The 26820-nt window shown below is 45.8% G+C and overlaps 1 protein-coding gene and 1 long non-coding RNA gene across 11 annotated transcripts in view; one reads left to right on the top strand and one right to left on the bottom strand.

Annotated features, from left to right (window-relative positions):
* Positions 1–26820, top strand: part of Dab1 (DAB adaptor protein 1) — a 768539-nt gene that overhangs the window by 739306 nt on the left and 2413 nt on the right. For 9 of the 10 annotated variants that reach the window (XM_010603631.1, XM_010603632.1, XM_010603629.1 and 6 more), the window contains 5 exons: positions 2123–2185; positions 4766–4874; positions 13088–13636; positions 17083–17210; positions 17546–17656. In XM_010603631.1, the coding sequence (XP_010601933.1) occupies positions 2123–2185; positions 4766–4874; positions 13088–13636; positions 17083–17210; positions 17546–17641 (945 nt within the window). In that variant the 3' untranslated portion in view covers positions 17642–17656. The remainder of the gene's footprint in view (positions 1–2122; positions 2186–4765; positions 4875–13087; positions 13637–17082; positions 17211–17545; positions 17657–26820) is intronic. The other variant, XM_010603626.1, reaches the window with a different exon arrangement.
* Positions 19758–26820, bottom strand: part of LOC104847968 — a 47141-nt gene continuing 40078 nt past the window's right edge. The window contains exon 4 of the long non-coding RNA XR_004518578.1: positions 19758–19810. This is a non-coding gene — a long non-coding RNA (uncharacterized LOC104847968). The remainder of the gene's footprint in view (positions 19811–26820) is intronic.

Raw genomic sequence — 26820 nt, 5'->3', positions numbered from 1 at the left:
TCTCAAAAAACCAAGTAAATAAATAAATACACAAATTCATTAAAAATAATCCTGTTAGGAATTTGGGAGGGTGACTAAAGGACCAGCATCACTTCATCAAGTAATAGAAGATGCAAAGACAAGTGTCCTCAGTCCAGCCAGACTGTGGTGTACCCTGCATGCTGGCACCTCACCGCCATCCACTGCCAGATCAGAGAGATATGGGGGTGGGTCAGGAAAGAGGTGGTGGGAGGACTGGAAATCATGCCCAATCCCACCACAGCCTTGCTCCATCCACTCGCCTGCCTCGTCCTCTCTCCCTCTCGCTGTTCACACCCCATTTGCCCATGGTGTCCTGTCTCATGTGGTCTCACCTGTCTGGAAGGCCCCTGCTCATCTTTGTCACCTGGCCACCTGCACCTCTCCTGCAGGATTCAGATCTGGGCTGTTTTCCTTGGAAAATCTCACTAAACGTCTTTGACCTGAGCTGGCTAGATCCCCTGCTAGCTGCCCTTCAGTGCCTCATAGAGACCTCTGCTTTCAGGAAAAGGAGTCTTTTGTGCATTTAGAGCCAGGCTTAGCCAAACTTCAAAGCCAGTTAGATATTAATTGTGCCTGGGACCACAAGTGTTTCAGATTTTGAATGTTTTCCAGCTTTGTAAATGTTGACATACACATTGAGAGATATCTTGGGGTCAGGACCCAAATTGAAACACAGAATTCATTTATGTTTTATGTACATCTTAAACTCATAGCCTGGAAATGATTTTAGACATCTTTGGTGCACCTGTATTTTGACATGGGATGAGGTGTAGAAATATCTATATGTGGCATCTTATTGGAGTTCGAAAATGTTTGATTTTTGGAGCCTTTGGGTTTTCAATACACAGATTAGGGATGCTCAGCCTGCAGGTTGTCAGTGAGCATACAGAGCAGGTATTACCAAAGCTGTCATCCAGGTGGGGAGCCCTAGCACTCAGCTGTACAGCTAGGGATGGGCAGTATGGATGTACACTGGAGATTCCACTGAGGAAAGAACATTCCTTCTCTGTGTGACTCCTAGAGAGAGTGCTGCAAGCTGGTTGGAGCAGAATCTGAGCTCGGGGGACCCACAGGGCAGGAGGATAGGACAGTCACACTCTCCCAGTGCCATCTATGAAGGGCCGGTTTTCAGTATCCTCAATAGAAGCTCTCACAAGCTGAAGTGGAGTGGAGAGTGGTTTTTCCTCCGTGGAACAACCTGCAAAAAGCGTATGATTATATACTTTCCATAATTAAGTCAACCCACTGGGTTCTGGCCAGAAACTCTCTGTGGTCTCCGAAGCCGGAAGTGTACGCAGATTAATTTCTAAGTCTCTTTTAGCGGTACTCTTGGCTACAGTGCCAGCTCTGCCTCGGCCCTCCTGTGATGGATGGGAAGATAGATGGAGCAGTATCTGCAGGGACGGAGTTCCGGGAGTGATTGATAGTGTGTACACTGGGCTGCTTTTGATGCCTTTCCTGGAATTAAATGAAATGTTTTCTTTTCCTCCAGCTACATAGTTTTATCCCAAAGATAGACTATTTCGGGACCAAATATTTGACTGCATGCTCAGGATACAGAAAATTTAAATCCTGGCCTAGATGACCTTGATGTCGCCTCTATGAGAATCATTTTATTCCTCTGCAAGAGATGGGGGTAGTGAATTCTACCTCGCAGAGTTTATATCACTGGGAGCATTTGCTGGGAGGTGACAAGTCATCTCTTGCTGTCCTCCCACCGGAAGGCATCTTATTTGTGTGGACGTGCTTAGGAGAGAAAAGCCAAGGATGAATTGTCTTCCTGCTTCTGTCCCCCCGAGAAGAGACACAGTCAAAGAGGGGGCATTTGATAGCCAGCAAGGGAGAAGTGGTGCTTTTGCAGCTTGTGAGAGGGGGCTAATGAGCAATGTTGACCACGCCTAGAAAAACACCCAGATGCACTGAAGCAAGAACTGGGTCTATCCACACCCTGGTGCTGCCTTCAGGATGAGCGGTGTAGTAATGACAGACTGGGCGTAGGTGGTCACCCTGAAAGATACGCTGGTTGTTCTTGTTTTGTTTTAAAGCTGTGCCTAGCAGCAACTGCATTCTTGGTTACATGGTTATCTTTTTGTCTTTTCAGGCTGTGACCCAATTAGAACTTTTTGGGGACATGTCCACCCCTCCTGATATAACCACTCCCCCCGTAAGTATACACGGCACTGTGATCCACAGCCCTTTCTCAGCTACACAGGAACAAGTGTCCTGTCTTTGGGTCTTAGAGGCCTGCTGGTGAATTTCACCTCTGGCTCTTGCAAGCTTGTGACCTGGGCAAGAGAATTAGCAATCCTGAGCCTCCATTTCCTCGGCTGTTAACCCTGAGGAGTCCAGTCACAGTGGAGGTCATATGTATCGCTAGTAGTATGTGCTGAAATGTAGGAAAATAATTGAAACACTGCAGATTTGCATTTATTATATTATTGTATTTATTATATTTTATAAATATATTGCTATATATTATTGTATAATATAATAGATTGTATTATTTATTATATTATATAAATTCATGGCTTTTATTTCTTTTCAGTTATAATATGGAAATTATATATTTTGGGGGGATATGGGGGATCAAACTCAGGACCTAGTACTTTCAAGGCAGGCGGCAGAACCACTGAGCTAAATCCCCAACCCTATAATATAGAAATTATGAAAGAAAAGAATTTAACAATATTTACCAGAGTTAGGGTATCTCTCGTAGGCAGTACACTACCAAATATCAAACATCCTTACAAAACACATGTTACAATAGTACTGATGGCTTCAACATTATGGCTTCACATTGGTCATGTACAAACATGCAGCTACTCAAGACTTTGGAGCTGCATGCCCCATACATGTAAGGTTTGAGAAAAAGGTTTGATTGCCTCTCTCATAGTAGCTGGTGCCCTGCTAAGGGTTAAAACAGGGAGCTGAGGCAGAGAGATCACAAGTTCAAGCCCAGCCTGGGAAACACAGCAGCTTAGTGAGGCCCTGTCTTGCAGTTTTTTAAAAGGGCTGGAGAATTAGCTTAGTGCCAAGACCCTGGATCAATCACTGGTCCACACACAAAAAAAGAAATTATGATACATGCTTCTGTTTTGAGAAATAAATGAGGCCGTGTACTCAGCAATTCTAGGACTTTTCCAGGATGTGCTTTGTCTGGGCTCTGAGAAGGAAGACAGGAGTGAGATTTATTTCCCGCCCACAGGGAGCATGTGGTCTAGTTGGGAAGATAGGTGAGGCAGCATGAAGAGGCATTTGGCAGCACCTCCCCGGATCCTCCACCACACTGGAGTCAGCCCAGAGGAGGAAGCATCTTCCCTGCCCCAGTCTGCCTTCCCTCTCCGCTTCTTTCCTTCCTCGCTCCATATTTTGTTTCCCCTCCCTACCCAGCCTGACTCTTAGCTTTGCAGACCATGACCCGTACCTCCCTGTGCTTTTCAAGATGCTCTGGATTCCCAGCCAGGGAAATGCTTGCATGAGGACAAGATTGCAGGAAGCTCTAATTTGAAATTGAATAAAAAAAGAAATTTAAGCAAAATTGAATCCTAGTACTGGGTGCATTTGAAAGCAACCCATTCTCTGGTCCTCTCCAGAGGTATATAGAGAGTTCTCAACCCAGCTGCACCAATGAAAGCTGCAGGGAGGGGCGGCTTATCTGGGCACAGCACAGTTGTGCAGAGGCAGGGATGGTGCTATGGTTCATTGGCGAGATGAGCCTCACAGACAAAGGGCTGTAGCCTCACCACCGAGGACAGACAACGCAGGACCCTGCAGCCCACAGCTGCTGCCAGGGAAGCCAGGCCCAGCTGTCCTGCTGCCAGCACCTGATGTCCAGAGCATCAGTGTCCTTGTCCCTGTCCCCGGGGAAGCTGGACAGCCCTGACCATCCTCATCCTCTCCATTAAAGGAACAGAGCATCATTGCAGACCTGTGGGGCTCTGGAGCTGGAAAGGTCTGCAGAGCCTTTGCAGCCTTCCTTCTCCCATGCATTGTACAAATGAGCAAACTGAGTTCCAGGAGGACACGTGACTCAGCTGAGGTCACGTGGAGGGAGAGAAGCATGCTGACTGCACTTAAAAGTGCTTAACACAGCAGCCCATGGCTGTGTTTCTGGCCCTGAACCCAGGCACCATCCACATGGGTATTTAATAATGCTCGGAACAATGCTATTCGTCCCACAAACTGCTAGTCTAAAAATGGCCTTGTCTAATTGCCATGGTTTCAGGATTAATTGCTTGCCCCAATGTGTTCCAAGGGGAAATTTAAAAACCACCAGAGAGATTATGTCATTGAGCAGGCTTGCACTCACTCTGTAGGTAAAAGCCTGCCGTCAAAGGGTGTGGACCTCACAAAATAGACGTCCTGATGTTTTCATGAAACCCCAGCTCTTGCAGCAGAGCTTGTGGCACCTCAGCAGGGCTCACCAGGCACTGCAGCATTTTCAGCGGTGCAGCTGTGGAATGCTGTTGTTGAAATGCCTCCTTCAAAACACTGACTTCTTTTTGCAAGTGAAGATTCAGGGGAGATTCTGTGAGGCACCAGGGTACATGGGCCGAGGCTCCACATGCTGAGCTTCGTTCATTCACGTGCTCATCAAGTGTTTATTAACTATGTGTTAAGTGACAAGCCCTGAACTGGGCTCACCTGAGGTCTCGGCCTGCAAACACCCTCAAATCCGCACTGATCGCAGAGTCTCACATGTCCTCTGCCTCCCTCCCTCCCTCCCTCTCTCTCTCTCTGGCAGACTCCCGCAACTCCAGGTGATGCCTTTATCCCATCTTCATCCCAGACGCTCCCGGCGAGTGCAGACGTGTTTGGTTCTGTACCTTTTGGCACTGCTGCTGTACCCTCAGGTGAGCCCTCCTCCACCAGCCTCCCTTGCACTGGCCTCCACTCACTTCAAGAAGGAGAAAAAAGTGACTGATCCAGCTGAAAGTTCGCGCCCAAACCCCTGTGGAGCCAGCATTCTCTTCCACAGCTCTTTAGCGAGCAGCTGCCATGTGAACGGCGACTTGGAGATCAGATACCAAGCTCTCTCATATGCACTGGCTGAAATCCAGCCATGTCTTTCACTTGGAGAGTTCAAGACTCTGGGGGACTCAGACGTACAGTGTTGGGGAGCACGGTACCCACACAGCCATGCAAACTAGTGTGTCCATTTCCTCCTGTCGACCTCAGCCAGAGTAGGAGGAGCAATGAGCAGCAGAGGGGACAGAGCCATCTCGCCTCAGATCCCTTGAGACCTAATGGGTAAAAGGGATCCTCTTTGTTCATTGCTGACTCAGGAAGGGGCGGTTTCCTGTCCAAGGCAGCAGGGAACCCAATGGCCAAAAATCAACTGCCAACTGTGAATTAGGAAAGAGGTGGAACTCAGTGATTGAGAAAGCATTTCTTTGGTTTCCCACGTATTTTTATAACATATATACTACTTTCACAACAGGATGAAATTATCTATAGGAACAGTAGTGCAGGTGAGTTACAAATGAGGGGGACCCGCAGATTATATCTGGTTTCTATGGTGTCAGGCAGTCAGGGTGGCCTGGCTACTCAACTTGAAAATGACCAAAGGTGAGCTAGTTCCGTTCTTCATATCCACAGGAAGCTGGAGGGGTTTATGTTTTCCTTTAACTACATGTTTCAGATTGGTGGCTTTATCTTTCTTTCTTGACTTTATTCTCACAAATGGCAGATAAGACTTTGAATATTTTAGCATACGAATCCTCTTGCACTTCTCTTCTATAAATAATTACTTTTAATTACATAGTGTTAGAAGCTAATTCTTGTCACCAAATATAAACCTTACTTTTATTGGAAGCAAATTAAAAATTCATACCCCATCCTGAAACAGTTATTCTTCATGAACCAAAGGATGGATCATTATGAACTTTGAGAAGCAGCAGAGGCTGGTAGTGACTAGGTATGACTGACAGTTTAGAATCTGCATGTAGCTTAGAAATCTATTAACTACTAAGTTTCCCAATAGAATCTCTTTTACTGCTTTCTGAAGTGGCATGGCTGTAATGACTCATTTCCCTACTCTCAAATGGACATTAAAGTCTCCTTGGGATTCGTGCAGTAGAATACAGTATATCACGTAATTTAAGAACAACATTTTTCCATCAGAAATGGACCACCCTGCTATGTCTGAGCTTGGTGTTTGGAATATCCAAGCTTTGTCCCCATCATTTATCTGTAAAGATTCTGGGACAGATGGGGGGAACTCTAGGACTTAACTTACTCAACTTCAGGTGTGTTTATGACATACATACTCTCTGAGCGCCACTATGTGCCAGCTCCCGTGCATGGGCCATGTTGGTGAGCATGATAGATGGAGAGCTTACCTCCTATCAGGGATACAAGCAGTAACAATAAGTCACTTGTATAATGTTATCACGTGGTGCATGATATGGACAAAAAGAAGCACAGTGCAGAAAGTGGAATCCTAGAGTCCCAGCCAATGAACTTGTGATCAGGGGATGGTCCGTCTACTGGAAGAGACGTGGGGAACAGACATCAAAGTGGGGAAATTCCAGGCCAAGCCAAGAAGACGGTGCTAGGTGCAAGTTTGAGTCTCTTCCAGCACTAACACTGATTTAAAACACCCTGAGGACCTGTCTCTGTCGGGCAGCACTACTCCGCCTCTTCTCAGCCTGTACCACCTCAGGGACTTGGAAGCCCGGTCCTTAGTCTTGCTAACTGTGATCCAGCTATTTCTTCTAGTTGTTTAAAAAAAAAAACTGATTACCTCCTCGATTTCAATTTTTAGAGCAGGAGTCTAAAATTAATTTCAATTAGCATACTTTTGCTTTCATACTATATTTAAGAAATGTTTGCAATATGCTTCAGTTGGTGTTAAATTATCTGCCTGCTCCCTTTCCTCCCTTAACTGTTCTTAAGAATCTGTCGCTGTTGCTTCTCCATCTACCCGTTGCTGATTGTCCAGCCAGGGGTAGTGAGAAGGGTGGTGAACAGTGCTGTGTGAAACAGTGAGTGAGATGCCTGTTTAATCTGATGGGCCGGCTTTGAATCCTGCTCAGGCTTTGGTTGTTTGTTCATTGTTTTTGTTGTTGTGGTGGTGGTTGTTGTTATTGATTTTGCTGATGGGGTCTCATAATGCTGCCCAGGCTGATCTTGAACTCTTGGGCCCAAGCGTTCTGCCTCAGCCTTCCAGTGAGCTGGGATTGGAAGTACTTGCCCAGGCTCATTTTTTAAATAAGCTTTAGACTCCTGGGCAAATTACTTAAGTTGTCAGAGCCAGAATTTCTTCATCTTTATAACTGGATTGAAAAAAAAAAAACACGTCCCTTTCAACAATATCACAAGAATGAAATGAGAAAATGAAATCAAGCACCGTGAAAAGTGCTGGTACATCGGAGATACTAGAGATGCAATATACAGTTGCTGTTACTCTACCTTCGAAAGTAGAAGGAAATTTTCCTTTATGTTCTCGGGATTGTAATGTGTGCAACCAAGTTTAGGTTTTCGGTCTTTTGACTGCTCACGGCAGACGTCGGCAGTGTGGTCGGGGGAGTGGCCTTGTGTGGACACGGGTCTTCCCCTCACCAGCTTTGCAGTGCTCAACTGCGTCTCCTCCTGAGCTTGCAGGAACTTTCCTGAAAAAAATGAGGGTGATCATAACTTCGCACCCCAGAGCTGTGCTAAAGATTGCACAAGTGAAGACAGGAAGCAGATCGGGGGAAGGTCACTGAACAGTGTGTACTCAGGAAGTGTGCACCAGGATGCTGATTATCTTGAGGATTGGCCTCCCCAAAATGTAACTTAATGAAAGCAAGGATTTCACTTTAATGTGTACTACACTGCATCTCCAGAGACTAAAACAGAGCCTGACATTGGCAGGGGTATTTTTCAGTTCCTAAATTAGTTAAGCGAATAAGGTAGATAAGAGATACCATGCAAGTTCTCTATGAGTGTTGGAGTCCTTCAGTACTTTTAGTCTGCTTTTTTTTTTTTTCTTTTTTCATTTCTCAAATAGTGTGGGTGTCCCCAGCTGCCAGCACCTGGTTATAAATTGCAATTTTCCACACTTTATAGACCTAGCTGTAAGGCAGTCATGCAGGTGTTCCCATTCAGTTCACAGTGAGGAGGTTTATGATTGATCTGAACTCCGTACCATAAACAGATGCTCCTTGGCACCTCCTCCCTCCGCTGTTGCACATTAACAAGTAAGTGGTTAACAAGTTGTTAAGTGGCTGCAGCGGCAGCCAGCAAGTGGCTCCCTGCGGGAAGTGCTGCCACAGTCCTGCTGCTGAGGTGTCCCCTTAGATACAACTCCATGTGGCCTGGGAACACCGTGGGCTGCAGGGACTTCACCCCAGGAAAAGTGGAGAGACCTGTGAGTCCCAAACATGGAACCCACTTGCCCTGTGCTGCCTTTTTCTCTTCTTAATATTGTACTTTGGTCTGAACAGATGGCACGAAGCCAGAGAGACATGCTAATAGCTCTCTCCAGAAAAGTGTGCACAGACCATCTGTTAATTCCTTGTTAAAACTTTTAAAAAAGAAAGAAGAAGGGATGGAAAGAGAGAGAGAGAAAAAAAACAAACCCTGCCACCAACAGTGGAATCATGAAAGATCCAGAACCTGTGATCTTGGAAAATACTCTTGGGAAAATGCAGTGAAGTCATGGATTCCTGTAGAACTCATTTACCTTGAGGGAGGCCCATACTCCAGGACTCAAACATTCACGGGGCTGCTGATGCCTGCTAAAAATTGTGCACAGAATGGGGAAAGAAAATAAAGGATTCCTGCCAGCACTCGTCCTTCTTGTCTTGTGGGGAAAGACAATAATCAGGCAGTCACAGCACTGCATGGTGAGTGTCACAGAACTGTGCAGCCCAGAGGAGGCCCAAGTGCATGCCAGGGGCAGCACAGGCTGCGTGCGGGCAGAGGGGATGGTGAGCGGAGCCTGGCTGGGTCAGCCAAGGGAGGAGGTCAGCGACAGCCCCGCAAAGAACCTGGGGACAGCGGGTGGGTGGTGTTCTCAGCTGCTGGGGAGGGGGGCTAGACAGGTAGGGCTTGAAAGTGGTGTTGAGGAAGCTGACTGCCAAGGGCTCGTCAGCTGTGCCCAAGCATGTGAGCCCTGTGTTCAAGACAGCAAAGTGCCGTGCAGATGGTCCCCGACCTCCCTTACGGGGCTTCCACTTCAGATTTTTCAGCTTTACAATGGCGAGAAAGCGGTACACATTTGATAGAAGAAGATGCACTTTGAATTGTGATCTTTTCCCATGCTGACACCGTGCAGTGTGATACCCTCCCCCGCTGCTGAGCAGCCCCAGGGAGACACAATGGCCACTAAGCCATGGCATCAGGCTGGAGACAGCAGGCAAGCTACCGTGTGCTGTGCGAGGAGTAGGATGTTTATTAGGTTAAGTGAATCCTCAGCTTTACAATATTTGTAGCTTCCAGTGGGCTTGGGGGTGGGTGATGCCATCAGATAGCAAGGAACATCTGCATTTGTGTTTTAGATCAGTCCCTGGTGACAATGAAAGAGATAGGATAGAAACAGAACTGAAAGAGGCTGGGTAAAACTGAGGTTGCCTATCCACTGCACAAAACGGCACTGGGACCATTGAAAGGCCCATGGATAGGTCTGCAACTGTGAACCCCATTTTCAGCGTCAACTTTAATGGCTTGCAATGAAATTCGTAGATGGTACTATCACATACCTACATAGTGTTTGTAGAAAAATCTCCACTAAATGTCCTAATTGTAATAGAAAGCAGAAATAAAAGAATGCGGATTGATAATAAAAATGTGTTTCAATAAGGAAATACTCAGGCATGAGCATAGTGAGTTATCAGATGCTTATACCTATCTCAGACTCACCCCTTGAAAGTGACAGCTACTAGTACACTTCTGATAAAGAAATGTGCAGGTTCAGCCACGTGAGAGGTGTTTCTGTTAGACATCACTATCTTGGTGGAGAACTCTAGTGTGTTCTGAACAGAATATAATCTCTCAATGTGCACACTTGGTACATTCCTGAAATATTAGAACTGTCTGAAAAGCCCAAATGTCCATGTAATCCAAGTTCTAGACTCAAATAATCCTGACCAGGATGTGGGATAATGCTTTGGTTTTTTTGGGTTTTTGTACCAGGGATCGAACTCAGTACTAGGGATCGAACTCAGGACCTTCTACTTCTGAGGCAGGCGGCAACACCATTGAGCTAAATCCCCAGCCAATGCTTTGTTGTGTGTGATCATCTCCAACATTATAGGCTGTCTACCATCCATGCTGGGAACCCCTTAAAATGGCAAGAATGCCTACCCTACCCTGCAGTTACCAGGACAAGCAAAGCACATGCTACAAATTTTCTAATTACCCTTAGGGGGCAGCAACGCTCCCATCGTGAATAATTGCAGCATATCAAAGTAAAGCAGAAAGCAGGGAAAAAACAAATGGGGGGGGGGCAAAATTCTTCATCAGTTGGTGGATTCCAGTCCCAGCATCACCATGCAGTAGGCAGGCAGTGTAAGCAAGTGAGTTTCAACTTTGAAATGTCATCACCCACCCCCGCCCAAACCTGTTGCTTCAGTGCAGTTGGACTAAATGATTTTACAAGAGTATCTTTTATTTTATTTGTTGATCTCTTTTCCTTATTCCATAAAAGCATTTAACACTCCTACATTAGCCTGCTTGTGTGTCCTGCTTGTGCCCTGCCTCCTCTCAGAGTGGCATGTCATGCAGGGCGGAATGGATTCCTTGCCAGGAAGTACCCAGGCTTTGAGTCCTGACCTGATCTGGCACCGGTCAATGGAGAGGAAGCTGGGGCTGGGGCTGGACTGTGGTGTGAGGCACCTTGTGCACACTTTCCCTGGGCTCTCCAGAGTCTCTGACGTGACCCAGGATGTGAGCAGCACCGCATCACCCATCCAGAATCCCTTCGGAGGTTGCTAGGATACCGTACATCCACTCCTCTTCCTGTCCTGTCTCCCTGCACCTGCAGGCTCCTCTGGCAGCCATGAAAATCCTTGTGTTGAGTGGCCTGGTGAAGCTGACTTCTACACCCTCGCTCTACCTGGATGGCCACCTGTCTTTCAGGCTCCACTGCCCACGTAGGAGGCTGTTATTTCCCCTGTGAAGCATGGCACCGCCAGAAGCACATGGCAGTTTCCTGCCGTCCTGCAGTGTGCTGAAATGTACCTTGCTGAGCCAAGTCCATTGGCTGTGAAAGAGCAGAAATTAGTCTTGACCATCTGGGTGAAACTGGCGGGCTTGAGGAACAAACCACCTCAGCTTTAGATCCTGATCCTTCTGCATGCAGGCTGGAAGCAAGCTGCTTTTCCACTCTGAGCACCCATTTCCTCATCCCCAAAATGGAGATGGTACCTACCACTCAGAGACTTTGTGAACATGTTAAACGCTATACTGGCTTGCTGTAGGCATTTAGTAAGTTAAAATTGTTGCTGTTACTGTTAATATTGAAACAGATGTCACTTGTGCTCCATTAAAAACGATAGTACAGTAAACACTTATCATGGTAAGATATGTGGATATAGCACCTGCCTTGGAATTTTGCGATGCCCAGCTCACACCACTAAATAATGTGCTCTCGAACAGATGATAACCTTCATGGTTTTAATTCGCTAAAATAATACTAATACAGAAATAGTGTACCATAATGTCCATACCTGTACCTTGGTGCATGTCTATTTACCAAGTAAGGTACTGAATATTTTAGAGACTGTGTTATGAAATCATACTGGCAGCATTTATGGACTACTCATCGATGTTAGGTGCACACCTTGCAGGTGTAGCCTCAGTCTGCAGACCGGGACCGTGAGGCAGGAGGCATCTTAGGTCCCTTTACCGATAAGATCATGTGGAAGTTGAGAAACACTTTTGAAATTGAGTAGCTGAGGGGTAGCAGTCTGAGTGTTAAGCAAACCTACGGATGTTGTACCGTTCCAGCCCATTTCCACTGTGCACATTGCCTCGATGCTGAGAGGAAGGCTTTATAACCTGGCTTTTCAACACCAAGACTGACTTTTTTTTTGTTTATTTACTCAAAGTGTTTTTTTTATTTTATTTTTTCCATTAAGTTTATTGGTCCATTTTAGGGATACAGTACAGTTCCATTCATCATTGGGATCTTGTACCTTTACATGACCGGTCTTGGTTCTCATTTTTCCCTTTACCTCTGCCCTCCCTTCAGCCCCTCCACCCTCCCCTATTTACAAAGACTTTGTTTCCATGTTTTTTTCCTTTTCACATATTTTTTCTTTTCCCTTCTTTCCTGTCGCCTACCCTTCCCACTCCTCTACTCCTTTATACCTTTTCTTCCTATTTTGCATTGTCAGTTATATATTTTGATTCTTATTTACACTTTTAGTTTGTCACACTAGAGAAACTATTCAGTATTTACACACGTGTGTCCTATTTATTTCACTTAAGAGTATGGCCTCAATGAGCATCCTCTTAGCTATAAATGTCTCTAGTTTCTCATTCTTTATGGCTGAGTAGTGCTCCGTTTTATAATTTTAAAAAATCACATCTTCATTATCCAGTCTCCAGTTGATGGGCAATTGGGCTGTTTCCATGTTTTAGCTATCACAAACTGTGCCGCTGTAAATGTATATCACTGCGCATATATCGCTGTGGTGTGATTCTTTTAATTCTTTTGGGAAGATACCCAGCAGAGGGGTAGCTGGGTGAAATGGTACTCTAATCCTAGTTGTTCGAGGTATCTCCATATTGATTTCCTTTCAGAGTGTGTAAGCAATTGAGAGGCAAGGTGAAAGCCTGGCCATGCTGGATTCCCTCTCCCTGCTCTGCCTCTTTGACACACTGACTCCTGAGAGCGTGAGATGTGGGGCCCCTTTAATTGCTCGAGAGATGCTCCTGTGATGCCCTGGACAGCTGCCTGGCTGGTCCCTCACTGTATTCTAGTTTCTGCGGAGCACTCATCTCCCTAGAGTGGTCTCCCCAGCCAGCTCTCTGGAGAGAAGCCTCCAGGATAGCATCCTGCAGTCCCTGGCACCCAGAGGGTGAGGGATACATTTGTCAGTCCTCCTCGTGCCTTACCTTCTTTCTGTCCTTCCAGGTTATGTTGCAATGGGCGCCGTCCTCCCATCCTTCTGGGGCCAGCAGCCCCTCGTCCAACAGCAGATCGCCATGGGTGCTCAGCCACCAGTTGCTCAGGTGATGCCAGGGGCTCAGCCCATCGCATGGGGCCAGCCGAGTCTCTTTCCCGCCACCCAGCAACCCTGGCAAACTGTGGCCGGGCAGTTTCCTCCAGCCGCCTTCATGCCCACACAAACTGTTATGCCTTTGCCAGCTGCCATGTTCCAAGGTCCCCTCACCCCCCTTGCCACTGTCCCCGGCACAAGTGACTCCAGCAGGTCGAGTCCACAGACCGACAAGTCCAGGCAGAAAATGGGGAAAGAGATGTTTAAGGATTTCCAGATGGCCCAGCCTCCACCTGTGCCCTCCCGCAAACCCGACCAGCCCTCCCTCACCTGTACCTCAGAGGCCTTCTCCACTTACTTCAATAAAGTCGGGGTGGCACAGGACACAGACGACTGTGACGACTTCGACATCTCCCAGTTGAATTTGACCCCTGTGACTTCTACCACGCCATCGACCAACTCACGTGAGTGCCCTTCACCTTTGACATCCAACCCAGTGCAAAACATGCCGGTTTCTGGATGACACTGGGTGTCCAGGTGCTAGAACTCTTCTCACTTGCCCTCTCCGGGCTCCTCCAAGGCAGCCACCAACCTGTGTGCTGGGTACAGCATACAAACCTTTCCATGTGTTCAGAGAGGCTTTCACACCCATAACGATGCTGGTCTACCTGTAATAGCACCAGATTTCACGCAAAACTTCTGCTAGTCACAGAGAAGAAAAGATTGGGGAGCAGGAAGCTCTCAAAAGAGGGACCAGGCAGCATCTTTTGTTCTTACTAGCTTTATGCCTTGGTCAGGTAGTTTCATTTCTCTGAGCCTCCTGTTCCTCTTCTGAGTAAGGCAACAGGTTACTGAAAGGATTTAATATGTGTACTAAGAACTGTGTACTCACAAGGCTAGAAGTATTGTTATCCTATGTAAGGGTTTCTGTGTAGGGTGCTGGATCAAGGATCCTGGCACAGGTTCTCTACAACTGGTAATGTCTTTGGCAAGTGCATGGCTTTTCGGAAGTGTAAGAAATTGGCTTGGATGACAGCGTATCCCCTTCCATTTTCCACAGTCAGCAATTCTATCCCAGATCCCAGACAAGGCTAGAAGTATTGTTATCCTATGTAAGGGTTTCTGTGTAGGGTGCTGGATCAAGGATCCTGGCACAGGTTCTCTACAACTGGTAATGTCTTTGGCAAGTGCATGGCTTTTCGGAAGTGTAAGAAATTGGCTTGGATGACAGCGTATCCCCTTCCATTTTCCAGTCAGCAATTCTATCCCAGGTGTCTTCTCTACATCAAGAACACAGTAACTACACAGCCAAATCAGAATCCAGACACACTACAGGCATTCATGCAATTGTTTGACACACTTCAGGACAGGTATTCTGGTGACTCAGCCTGTACCTTGATAGTTGACAAAGGAATAGAAAAGGCTCATGGTACAATGAGTTTGGCGCTTTCACGACTGTCACTGGTGACATGGATGACTGCGTGGCCAACAGTGAACTGTCAAGAAAAGTCTAATGTTAATGCAATTAGACTGTGTCATTTCAGCCAGGTGCAGAATGCTGTTCTGAAAATTAAAGCCCTCAATATGTAGAAACAGCCCTCTTGCACTCAGGCCATAGCTTCTAAATGGTGGGGCAGGGGAGCATCTCTATTAATCCTAACTCACAGAGTTTCAATGAGGAACAATGAATAAAATATGAAATGCTAAAGAAATAACAGCCATGCATAAATGTGCAAGCATCTTTAAAAAACAAATGTCTCTCTTTTCATGGACTTGTGTGCCAGCTCCAAGCAAAAAAAGGGAAGCTTAAGCTCTTGAGGACTGGGGATATGTCTTCATCCTTCCACAGTTTGTAGAATGGGAAAGGTTGTAGAGAATGAAATGACACAAACAAAGGCCATTCAGCTATGGCTGAGCTTTAGAGTGGGGTTTGCTACCTCAGCACCATGATGACTTGGGCCAGTAATCCTTTGTTGTGGAAGGCTGCCCTGTGTATCCTAGGCTATCTTGTGGCAGTCCTAGCCCCCAGTAGATCCAAGGGATATTCATCCCTTCCCTCCAGTCATGACAATTTAAAACTTTATCAAATATCCCCTGGAGGTGAAATTGCCCTAGTTCGAGCCCTGCTGTTGTAGAGCACAGAGGTAAGCCTTCTATTAAACCTTCTAAAGATGAACGCTTGCATGAATAAGCTCTGAACTATGTTTCCCATTGATTTCATTGGGTAAGTATGAGCAATATACCTGTCAGAGTTGGCAGCACACCCTAGGTTCTCAGTCTTTAGTAAGCAGTAAACCACTTCAAACACAATTCAGAATCCAATTAAGCTAATATTTGTTAAACAGCTACTACCCATCGGGGAGTTTTTAATATAGCTTTAAACCTGTTATAACTCGTTTGTTCCAAAATAGTCTCATGAAACACAACAGACTTCCTTTCAAAGAAAAATAACAATGTTTTGTCTTAAAGAAAATGAGTAAAACCAGTCTTTAAATTCTCTAATCTACCAGAAACCCCTTCAGAATGTTTTCAGAGAGAATTGGGTGGATCAAAAGTGAACCTCGAGGGCCAGGGATTTAGCTCAGTGGGGACGCCTCGAAAGCACAAAGTCCAAAGTTTGATCCCCGGTACTGAAAAAAAAGTGAACTTCGAATAGAATCAGAAAGGCACAGATGAACTGAATAGCGTCACAGGGCTCTGTGTTATACCCCAGGACTGCTGTTTCATAACTGGGTTAATCCTGAGCAAGGATCCACACTGGTTTGAGCTGTAGGTGCTGACTTCTGGGGGCGAAGGGCAACATCTGGAGTTGTTGTTGCTGGGGAGATTAATGGATGGGAACTGCCCCCACAACTGTGACTGGCTCACTAATACATTATAAATAATCAGGTTTTGAAATAGCATCATTGTTTAAAATATAGGGTCACTGGGGCCAAAAGGTGCACACTAAGTTTTACAATCATTCACTGTCTGATGGGTTGCCAGATTTTCTAAGCTCTAGAATATTACAGCAGGGAGGCCTTACCAGTGGCCTGGATATTCGGCTACTAAGTGGAGCCATTTCATCTCTTATCATCTCTTCCCTTGACGCTAAGCCAGTGACTGGTATTTTCCATGCCAAATGAGAAATTATAAAAGAACAATTTCTGGGGGAATGTGTGTTATAAATCTCTGGCCCAAATGAGAAGAGGGAAACATGGGAGTCAGTACAGCAACTGCAGAGGCTTCTAAAATGCGGGCTGGGAGGTTATCAACTATACTCATCTCGGAGAGCACTTTCAGGTCTCCCAGGTTCTCTTTGTGTAACACAGGGTTATTGATTGCTTACTGTAAGCCAAAGTTCGAGGCTTTGTCCTGCCAGTTGCCAGGGACAAACTAACAACCAACTTTCACTCTCCTTATCTGTAAAACTGGGATAATTCCCACCACCGGGAGGCTCTGTGGGGATTGAGGACGTTGTGAGTGTAATTTTGAACAATATCTTACTCACACGAGGCACTCAGTGAATATGCTCTCTAAGGTAAAGGCAGAGAGCGGAAAGCAAACCATGACCTAGTGGTTCTCAAATTGTCACACGTTTAGCTGATTCACTTGGGATGAGGAAGAGAAGCCCTGTCATCTGATTCACATACAGTGCTACCTAGGTTAACAAACTCAGAGCTCTCCCTGATTCCGGTCACAAGCTGAACTGGAAGAGAGCCCAATCAAGGTTCTCCTTAAGGGTCAACATTGAACCTGACCACTGAATTTGACTCAGCTGTCCAATTTGGTTTGTGACCAGAATCATGGAAAAATTCAAGGTCGTGAAGTGAAGGTACCTCTGTGTAAGAGATCCCTGGGGTTGCTGTGGAATGTAACGGTTGCACCGGGCACTTAAGGTATTTCCTCTATTTGTGTGGTTTCTGTGTAGCTCCAACCCCAGCCCCTAGGCAGAGCTCTCCATCCAAATCCCCCGCATCTCATGCCAGCGATCCGGCCGCAGATGACCTCTTCGAAGAGGGCTTTGAAAGTCCCAGCAAAAGTGAAGAGCAAGAAGCTGTGAGTGACTGCTTTATTCTCTTTTTTCTGTTATTTATGGGGTTTTTTCCCCTTTCTGAAATGGACAGTGCCTGTAGATGCCTACATACAAGAAAATGCTGGCTCCAACTCGGCAGCACTCAAGGGCTTTGTTTCATGTTCGGACAAGTGAGCCAGAAAATGCTGCCCTTCTGTTAAGTTGGTACAAGCTCTTGCATTTGTGGGGTGGCATCCTCTGATTAGAGGTTCATCCCTTGAAAATAACTGACTGTATTGCTGCATGACATTGTTTCTAGTTGTCATATATTTTCAGTTGTTGAAAAGAAAAAAAAAAGTATTATCTTCTTGTGTTCTAGCCTGATGGATCACAGGCCTCCTCCACCAGTGAGCCCAGTGGGGAGCCCAGTGGGGAGCCCAGTGGTGATAATATAAGTCCACAGGCCGGTAGCTAGATAGCGCAGGTCTGGGTAGGTATCTGTCCTTTTTATATCCTTTACTCTGCAGTTCACTGCTTTTGCTTTTGCTTGATCTTTACCTCCTAAGTCATATTCCCTATGTTTGCACCTCTCTCCTTGCCAGTGCTGTTCCTGATGTTTGTGCCTTCTTTCCTGTCTGAGCTCTATTCTTGATGTTAGTGCCTCGAGTCCTTGACTGTCCTGTATCACCAATATTTATACCATGTCTGCTTGCCTGAGCTGTCTTGCCAGTGTGTGGATCACCTCTCCTTGCCTGGTTTCTCCTTCCCACCCAGCTTTTCCTCTCCGATGAATGACCTTTGACGTATACTGGGACATCGGGTTAAGGGAAGAGTGGGAAATAGTCATATTTCATCTGTGATATGTTCCGAGTGGGCAGTATTTCCGGGATGATGCACAGCCGACACAACTCGGTGTGGATTAAGTTTCTGGAAGCAGTGTCCCTCTGCGATGGGCTCGTTCTGCTCGGCCTGATAATTTCTCTGTGAGCTGTGGAGCAGATGCTTTTATCTTCCACGCAGAATGTCACTGCATTTGCCTACACGCCACAGATCTGAAGAGGTCACCAATCAAACCCAGTGAAAAGCCAGACTGTGACACAAAGCCGAGCAGTGCTTGAAATCAGATTGATTGGGATGTGAGATCACGGTGGCCCTTTTCATCTGGCCAGAAAGGGGCCTGCACTCCCCCATGCCCAGTGGTGTGTGGCTGTCGCTTCTGGGGCTCTGCTGTTTGCACCTGTGCTGTAGCATGTGGTTTGCCACCAAGTCACTTCTGATTCTATCAGCAGCTGCTTGGAGAGGACTGTACTCACATTTAGTAGAAGTGGCTTTTGGCACTTGAATTTCAATGCATCTGATTTGATGGAAAGAAAGAGGAGATGATGGAGTGAACCTTCTCAGGAGAGAGAAGTACACCTCATCACCCTGGCATGATTTCTAAGGTCACTCCTTCACAAATGTGTTCAAGTTTCAGATATTTTCCTAGTTTTCCATAAACATATAGGACTGCAAGGCCATACCTGGAGAGCTCTTCTTTTTTAGTCCTGAACAGTATGATCAGAGCCATTAAAATGGTAAACAGTTTTCACCACTCCGAAATAGATTTTGAGGCAACCTCAGAATCATTCTCCATCCGTGCATGAGTTACTGCGACAGTTACTGAAAAGTAATACAGTGTCTTGAAAGTGGATTTTGTTCCTAGATGGTACGATTAAAGAACTTAACATACTGTGTGTTTTGCCACACTTTACATCAGGACAACAGCCCATAATACTACATCATGCCACGAAAAACCCTGTTACAGCCATTTATAAATTCAGTCTTGCAAAACTATTTCAGGGGCTGGTCTATTAAAGGCAAAGTCAAAGCTTCAAGAAAGAGAAAAGTTGGGGATTATGGATAGACTCCTTAGGCTGAATCCTCAAGAGGTTTTCTACCCCTTGCTCATGTTGCACTTCATGTGCTCAATCTTGCCTTGCAAAATTTGATGAATGAACTAGAGGTGACAAGAGCCATTCATCAGGATAACAGCAAACATCACCCTCAAATTGAAGTTCTTCTAGAAAACAAAGATGACTTACACCACTTGCAAATCAGTGTATCAAATCTTTACCTTCATGAGCCTCTTCAGCTTGGAGCAATTCCATGAGCTGCACTGTTTCACGGGGCTTCAGTCTGTTCCATTTTCAATGCTCCATGCAGCCCGCCAAGCCACGGCTGAGTCATAAACGGACATAGCATGGTACAGGGGCAGGAGCTCAGTATTTGGAATTTGAGTTCCGATCCTAGCTCAGCTACTTAATAGTGAGAAATCTTGGGCAAGAGCCAGTTGTTTCTTTTGAGTCTTAGTTATTCCGTTGGCTAGAGGAGGTGTATATTATCCACAATATAAACTGGGATAGCGTATCTTCAGTCTCTAGCATGGAGATAGACACTGACTACTCAGTTTACACATTCTGGGTTCTCAGGTAGTATTTACTAAAGTCAGAATCTGGCTTCACCACTTCTTGGCTCAGTGACCGTGCCGAGATTTCATAATCAGTGTCCAGTCTCATTTTCTTCAGAGAGATAAAAATAATGTTCACCTCATAGGGTTGTTGTGTGAATGAATGAGGCAGCATATGTGGAGTTCTTCGTACAGTGCCTGGAACATAGAAAACACCCAATAGATGTTAGCTGCCATCATCATCACCACCACCATTCCTACCACCATCATTCCCACCGCCATCATCACCCCTGTCCACCATCACCACTGTCCACCATCACCACCACCATCATCGCCCCGTCCACCATCATCATCACCACATCACCAAACAGTCATCATCATCACCCCCCTCCACCATCATCATCATCAACCCCCTACCATCATCATCATTATCACAAGTGTTCAATAAGCGTTGGCTCTCTACCATCTCGAACTTGATACCTTTAGCCCGTATGTTGGATATGGCCATTGCCCAGGAGATTTTGCTAGATACTTTCTCTTCCATTAATTGTTTTCTCAAAACAGCTTAAGTTGGAGGGGGCCTAGCTCTCTGATTTTCCTCATCACATAATCAGAATGACCCCAGTTTGAGCCTTATCACTTTAAAAAATTGTGAAGCCTTAGATTCACATGTAAATCAGAAGTCCCTGCTAGCTCTGGTGGAAGCCCAGTCTGTAATTTTTGATGAGGCAATTCTTCCCTTTGTAAATCAACATGGCCAATTTATGACCCCCTCATCAAGAACTGGATGCTAGGGAGCTGATGCCTACCTTCTAGACAGATGTCCTGCAGTACCCATTCATGATGCCAACCTGAGACTTTCTAGGGCCCTCTTCCAAGGGGAGCACAAGGCTCACGTGATCTTTTCCTCTCCATCCCCCTAAACTCATACACCCAACTAGAAATTTGAAATTAGAAATTGCGAATGCATTTTTTTAACTCCTTTCTGGACATCTGGAAAAGGGATTCCATGCAGAGATAGTTATGTCCATGGCTTTATGTTCCCCTCTGCCTTCCTACAATGGGAAAGCAGGAGCCCCAGCCTTCTTATCACTCTTGCAACCATTCTCTCCAGCTGTTTTTTCATTAGAGGTAGCCATACAGCTCTGAATAAATGGGGATGACATCTGCTGATAAGTGAAACCACATCCCACTAGATTTAAGAGTAAACAGACAGGCCCAATCCCTGAAGATGGAAGCTTTAGTTCTATTTTAGCAATAAAGGAAAATATCTTCAATTATTTCACTTTTTCTCCTCTACCTTCCCATCTGGAAGAATCACATATCTTTGAAAGACTGAGTCAACGTGGGCAGAAGAGAACCAAAATAATATTATAATGGCTGGTGTGGGAATGGCAGGTAATTTATACTTCACTGATGTGTTGCTGGAGCAATTTTAAAGGCGAAATGTTAGCTTTTGAGGAGATGAAAGAAAAATGAAAACATTTATTTGGTTAAATGGCTAAGTAAATAAACTGCCTATCTGACTTTGCCAGCTGTCAAGTCAAAGTAGCATCTGTAACAATGGGAATTGTTCAGTGTGTCTCCCTTTGCAACAGTAGACATTGCCATAAATAATAAGTCTCTGTCATTTTTTAAATACTGATCTTTGTAGTGGAAACCCAAGACATATAAAGTATTACCTAGTAGAAGTTCTAGTGTTCAAGGGGAAAGAAAGCTGAACTTCAGATGCTTTGGAAGGGGGAGTCTTTTTTTTAAAGGGGAGAAAAAAGAAACACCCAGGGTTGGGGGACTTGTATATGGACATAAATCCAAAGCAGGTGAGCTTAGGTAAGCATTGCTCCATTATGCAGCTGAAGACCGGGAATTTTTCCAGGTCCCTTTCCCTGCTGTCCATGAGTAAACATGAATATGAAAGTGGTTTGCAAACTTTGCAAGTAAACTACATGTATTTGGGAATTACCAAACAATAGAGCCTAAAAAAAGAATCAACAAATAAATAAGTAAAACCTGACCATCTCAGGGTCAGGCAATTCAGAGGCAAATCCAACCTAAGATTTGCGGGGAGTGGTGTCCCACTTCCTTAGACCTTCATAAAGAGACACTTAGGAATCTTCCACCTAGGAAACTGCTGGAGAGTTTCCTCCTAAAGTGGCCAGAGTCCAGATGCAGGCAGTGACTGTCAGGTAGGAAAAGTGGGCTTGGAGCCAAGAGCCAGGTAGACGATGCAATTGGCAAAAGGTTACAATTGAAAGAGCATGAGAGGTAAAGAACAGGATGTGCAAGCGACCCCCGGTTTCCTGACACAGAGGACTGGGTGGTGCCAGTCTGGGCTACAGAACACAGAGCAGCTTGCATGAGCAGTAAGAAGGCAAGTTTACTTTAGGACCAAGTGAGATGGAAATGCCCATAAGGTTTCCAAGTAGAAATGCCAGTAGGCTGCTGGATATGACCCCTGGGGTCATGAGAGAAGATAGGCTAGACTTGAAGATTGCATCATGGCTTTCAGTAGTTGCAGTAGTAGATGCAAGACAATTACACTGATCATCTAGACCAGCAGTTGACCAACTCTGTATTACTTATTATTCATGGGCCATACAGTCTATTGCAACTACTCTATAGTCAGAAGAAAGCAGCCAAAGACAGTGCCCAACTGAGCGGGTATAGCTGTGTTCCAATAACACTTTATTTACAAAAACAGGCAAATTGCAAAAGTGGTGATGGACCATCATTTACTGATCAGTGATTTAAGTCACAGCCGGTGTTTCTAGAATCATCCTGCAGAAAGTAATCACAGTACCTTCATCTACTACCCCTAATAAAATACATTGAAAAATCGCTAGCACCACTTAACTCAGTCCTCACAGGAAGATTCTTAAGTTTTTGTATTACTTCCTCTTCGTAAATATGACAGGTAAGACAGAGCAGTTGATATTTGCTAAAATCATACAAAGCTCATGTAATGGGGCCAAGATTGGAATCTAGCCTCAGATTAAATTGTGCAGGAGCACTTGACTGGGACCAGAGCACCTGGGCTTTGACACCATCCTTTTGACTTAATAGATGTGTGATGTGAGGCAGAAGACTTCGTTTCTGACCTTTGGTTTCCTATTCTGTAAACCAAGTCTCACAGGCCCTCGCAGCTGTGACATAGGAGGTTTCTCTAACTTGCCCAAGGTCGACCAGCTGCAGTATGGAAGAACCAGACCTGCCAGCGCCACTCCACCCTCTGCTTTTCCTTATTCCCTGCAAACAAAGGAGAGGGCAGAAATCTCTAAATGACACCAGTTTCATTAGAGCCCCCAGAGACCATTAGCCCTAGATTCAGGACCCATGCTGGAGCAGGAACTTAAAAAAAAAAAAAAAAACCTTCTTCTTCTTACTCATCAGAGAGCTGGAGAACGGGTGTCATAGCCACATCTGCTACATGATGAGCTCAAAAAAATATGATATGTATGTACAAATCAGGTAACCTACCCTTGTCATTTTGTTGTTAGCGATGGGGAAATGCAAGATTGGTCAGAACATGTGCAGGTCCCTCCCCAAGAATTTGGGTGGTCTCTCCCAGCTGCAGCCTGACTCCTAACTTAGATTGCCAAAGTCTCACCCCACACCCTCTGGCTTGGGCACAGATGGACTTTCTCAGCAAGCTAATTGCATGGTGCCCATTGACCTGGTTCTGAGACTGCCTTTCCCAGCGTGCAATGTTCCTTTCCCATTACCTTTGCTAGGTGTGGCCAAGCATTCCAAAACAGATACAATAAATATAAAATGGGAATAACATAATAAGCGTGATTTAGGTGGCTTCCACGAGGGGCTTGTTATAATGTCATGTAGGAAACTATTTGCCTTTTTGCTTCATGTCAAAGAGCTAGGACCAGGGGAAGAAACTAGGAAACAAGCACAGAAATGGGCACCCCAACCCTGAGCTTTCCCTGGCTCTCCACTGTCTCCCACGTGGTTTGTTTTCCATACAAGGTCTCAGATTCCTCATGTGGGAAAGTTGCTGTTAGGCCAAGGACCTTCTAGCTTTGCCATTCTGTTAATGGGCACACGTGAATTGAAGAGGACAGCAGGCTTCAAAAGAACTACGTGTATTCACAGGAAACTTGGAAACAAAGCAAATGCAGAGGAGGGGTTGGCAGAGAAGGATTCAAGAGAAGTTTTTAGGGTGGGGAAGTGTTCTGGAGCATGCAGGGTTGTATGCTTTTGTCAAAATGCATCAAACTGCACACTTAAAGTGGATACACTTCATTGTGTGTAAATTTTGCCTCAGTGAAGTTTTTTTAAAAAACCCTAAGAACAACAGGTAAATTTGTAGAGATGGAAAGGACACTGGAGGTTACCAGGGATGGGGAGAGAGAGGGGGGAGTTACTGCTTAATAGGTGTCGTTTTTGTTTAGGGTAATTAAAGGCTTGGAACGAGTAGTGCTGGCTGCACGACACTGTGACTATAATGAATGTCCTGAACTCTACACTGAAAATGGCCAGTATTATGTTACATTTTACCACAATTTAAAAAATTCGAGACAAACAACAGCAACCTGATTATGTCCCAGCTCTGCCTTGTGCCAAGTGACCTCAGACAAGTCACCGAACCTGCAAGCTTGCACTCCTGTGCTGTGGAGATCAGAATGCCAAAGGTCCGGCCCCGATGGGGAGCTTCAGCAAGATGAAGTATGTGGAAGACGAAAGCCCCCCCTAGCCCGTGAAAGTTCTGTACACAGATGCTGTGATTAGTCTCATTCTGGGAGTTCGCTCTGCTGCTGTGTGTGAGCACATAACTCATGCTTACAAAACTCATGGCATGGTCTGCAAACAGCAGCAGTCTCTTACCCACATGGCCTGCAGCAGATTAACTCCATACTCATGTTCATTCAGCACACTTTCCCTGGGCTGATTCAGTGCCATTATTAAATTTCCTAACAGAGAGCTTGTTTGTAACAGCATCTATATTCTGCAAAGAAGCAACCTGGAATGACACCCACCAGTGACTGCTGGCCCTTCAGTCATCATCCTCTGCGTGGGAAGGGGACGTGTGCACAGGGGCAGGGCCTCGCCTTTTGGCTATTTCCCCCAAGGGCCAGGCTCCTGTGTGTGGGATGAGCACCTTGTGTTGTCCCTCAGTCCTCACCCACCATACCTGTTCCAGCAGGGACCGCCACCTCCTCTCCCACATGACCATTGCAGCCCCCACCCTGGTTGAGTATAGAGTCCTGGGGTTTCTCCAGAGAACATGGCAAGAAAGATCATAGGCTCTAACAAGACCGTGGTATTCTCTTGTTGAACATCAAGAGTTTCGTGTACAACAGCATCAGGCAAGGCCGCTCACGGCCTGTGACAGGTCACGACAAGTTAAGACCCCTCAGTAGTCATGACCAAGCACAAGTGAATTATGAACAGGATCCAAACTGTGAAAATGACCAAATATTCCTTCCTCCTGGATTTAGCCTTGCTCTATCCTTCTGGCCTTCCAGATAAGAATTACTGAGATGACCACAGAGCCACAGAAAAACCCTACACTTTGACTTTCTTCAAGTCATCTCACATCAGCCCAGATCTGATGAGAAGTCCCTGCTTGCCCTATCTTGCAGAGAGATGCTCCACCACTGAGCTCCTCTTTGCACAAAGAGTAGACCGACTTTGTTCAGGACAGATGTGTTCCTGGTGGCCTTCGGCAACTGAGAGAACAGCCCTTCCCAATTTCAGACTCATGGACTTTCAGTCTTTTCCTACACATCCCAGAAAAATAGGGTACTTAACTTAGGGTTGACTTTGTTTTAGTTTTTACTGCTGCATGGTTCCATCTACTTTCTGGTCCTCTGAAGACACTAATATGTCAGAATCACAGATCAGTTTAAAACTCCAGAGTGTAGAGAACCATGCATTTGCTCATGCATGTCTTCAGTCTCCATGTTGGTAGTGGGTTCGTCTCTTGCTCAGAATTTAGGATTCTGGCACACCAGACCCAGAGATGCTCAGGGGAGAGCACACTAGGAGATGCTGGGGCAGGATGAAGACAGTGGTTGCCCAGAGCCCTGCCGCTGTCCAGGAGCAGAAGGGCTCCCTTCACCTGCAGGGCCCAGGAAGCCTCTATGACTGAGCTGGGCCTTAGAGTATGATCCTCATAGAGAACAAAGAAGGCCTGAAGGAGGAAGGAAGTGAGGAAAATCCTCCCTCATCAGGGCGCACCCTGCAGAGCATTGGGAAGGCCAGGCAGAGGAAAGAGTGGAAGTGGGTAAGGCTGGTGGGGAGGACAGAGCAGCACTGGAAGGGTCTTGAATGCCCCCCCCAACAGAGGCATGCTCATGATCCTCCAGCCATAGGGAGTTGGGGGCCTGCTTTAGGCGGGAGACTGGCATGACCAAAAACATGTCAGAAAGATCATTCTGTCACAGGCAAGAAGAAAGATTGTCTTAAACATGACTCATGCAGCTGAAGGCGGAAGGTTGATTCATGGTCTAGAAGTGGTATTTATTAGCTCTAATGGACTATGAGACTAATGGGCCGTGCACGCCCCACTACACAGCTTTGACCTTACTCTGTGGGTGACTGGAAGCCTTTGCGGGGTTTGAACAGGGCAAAGATGTGGACACATCTACTGAAAGAAACCAAGAAATCGCCCACAGCATGGTGTGTTCATGTGGGATTCCATGTAGGCGTTTGGAATATCGAGAGTCACTTGAAGACACCATCCTGACATTGCCGGAAAACCAAGTTGGAAATTTCTGGATCGAATGATTTCTTAGCTCCCCTCCAGCTCTGACAGTCACAGGTCCGGAACAAGGAAAGGAAAGCTATTGCCAAAGTGTATAATGCATCACAATGTCAGACTTTGGGATTATCTGCTGCTTGGGGTTTTCCACACCACCACTCCCCTTCATTAGTGGGGATAATTGAGAGTTGACTGCAGTTATTACGGCTGTCGCAATGGGTATTTGAAGCTAAATTCCGGCGAGGAGATGTGTGAATGTTTATCTCAGCTGCAGAAAGTTAATGCAGTGTGGCATTAATTACCCTTCCTGAGCCTGCTGTCGTCTTCTGTTTTTAGGTGTCATTCTCAGTTGGATAAATTAGTTTCCAAAATTAGAATAGAACAAATTGTAGGGTGAGATCAAGGCAACCTGACTTCTCAGGGCATCCAAAAAGAAGAATGGGCTGAGAATGAATGTCTACCCAGGAAGCCTTCTGACACATCCCTAAAATGC

Source organism: Fukomys damarensis, unplaced genomic scaffold, assembly GCF_012274545.1.
Source record: "Fukomys damarensis isolate Sample0158 unplaced genomic scaffold, DMR_v1.0_HiC HiC_scaffold_23, whole genome shotgun sequence".
Taxonomy (NCBI): domain Eukaryota; kingdom Metazoa; phylum Chordata; class Mammalia; order Rodentia; family Bathyergidae; genus Fukomys; species Fukomys damarensis.
The sequence above is the reverse complement of the archived record's forward strand: the minus strand, read 5'-3'. Positions and strand labels throughout refer to the sequence as shown.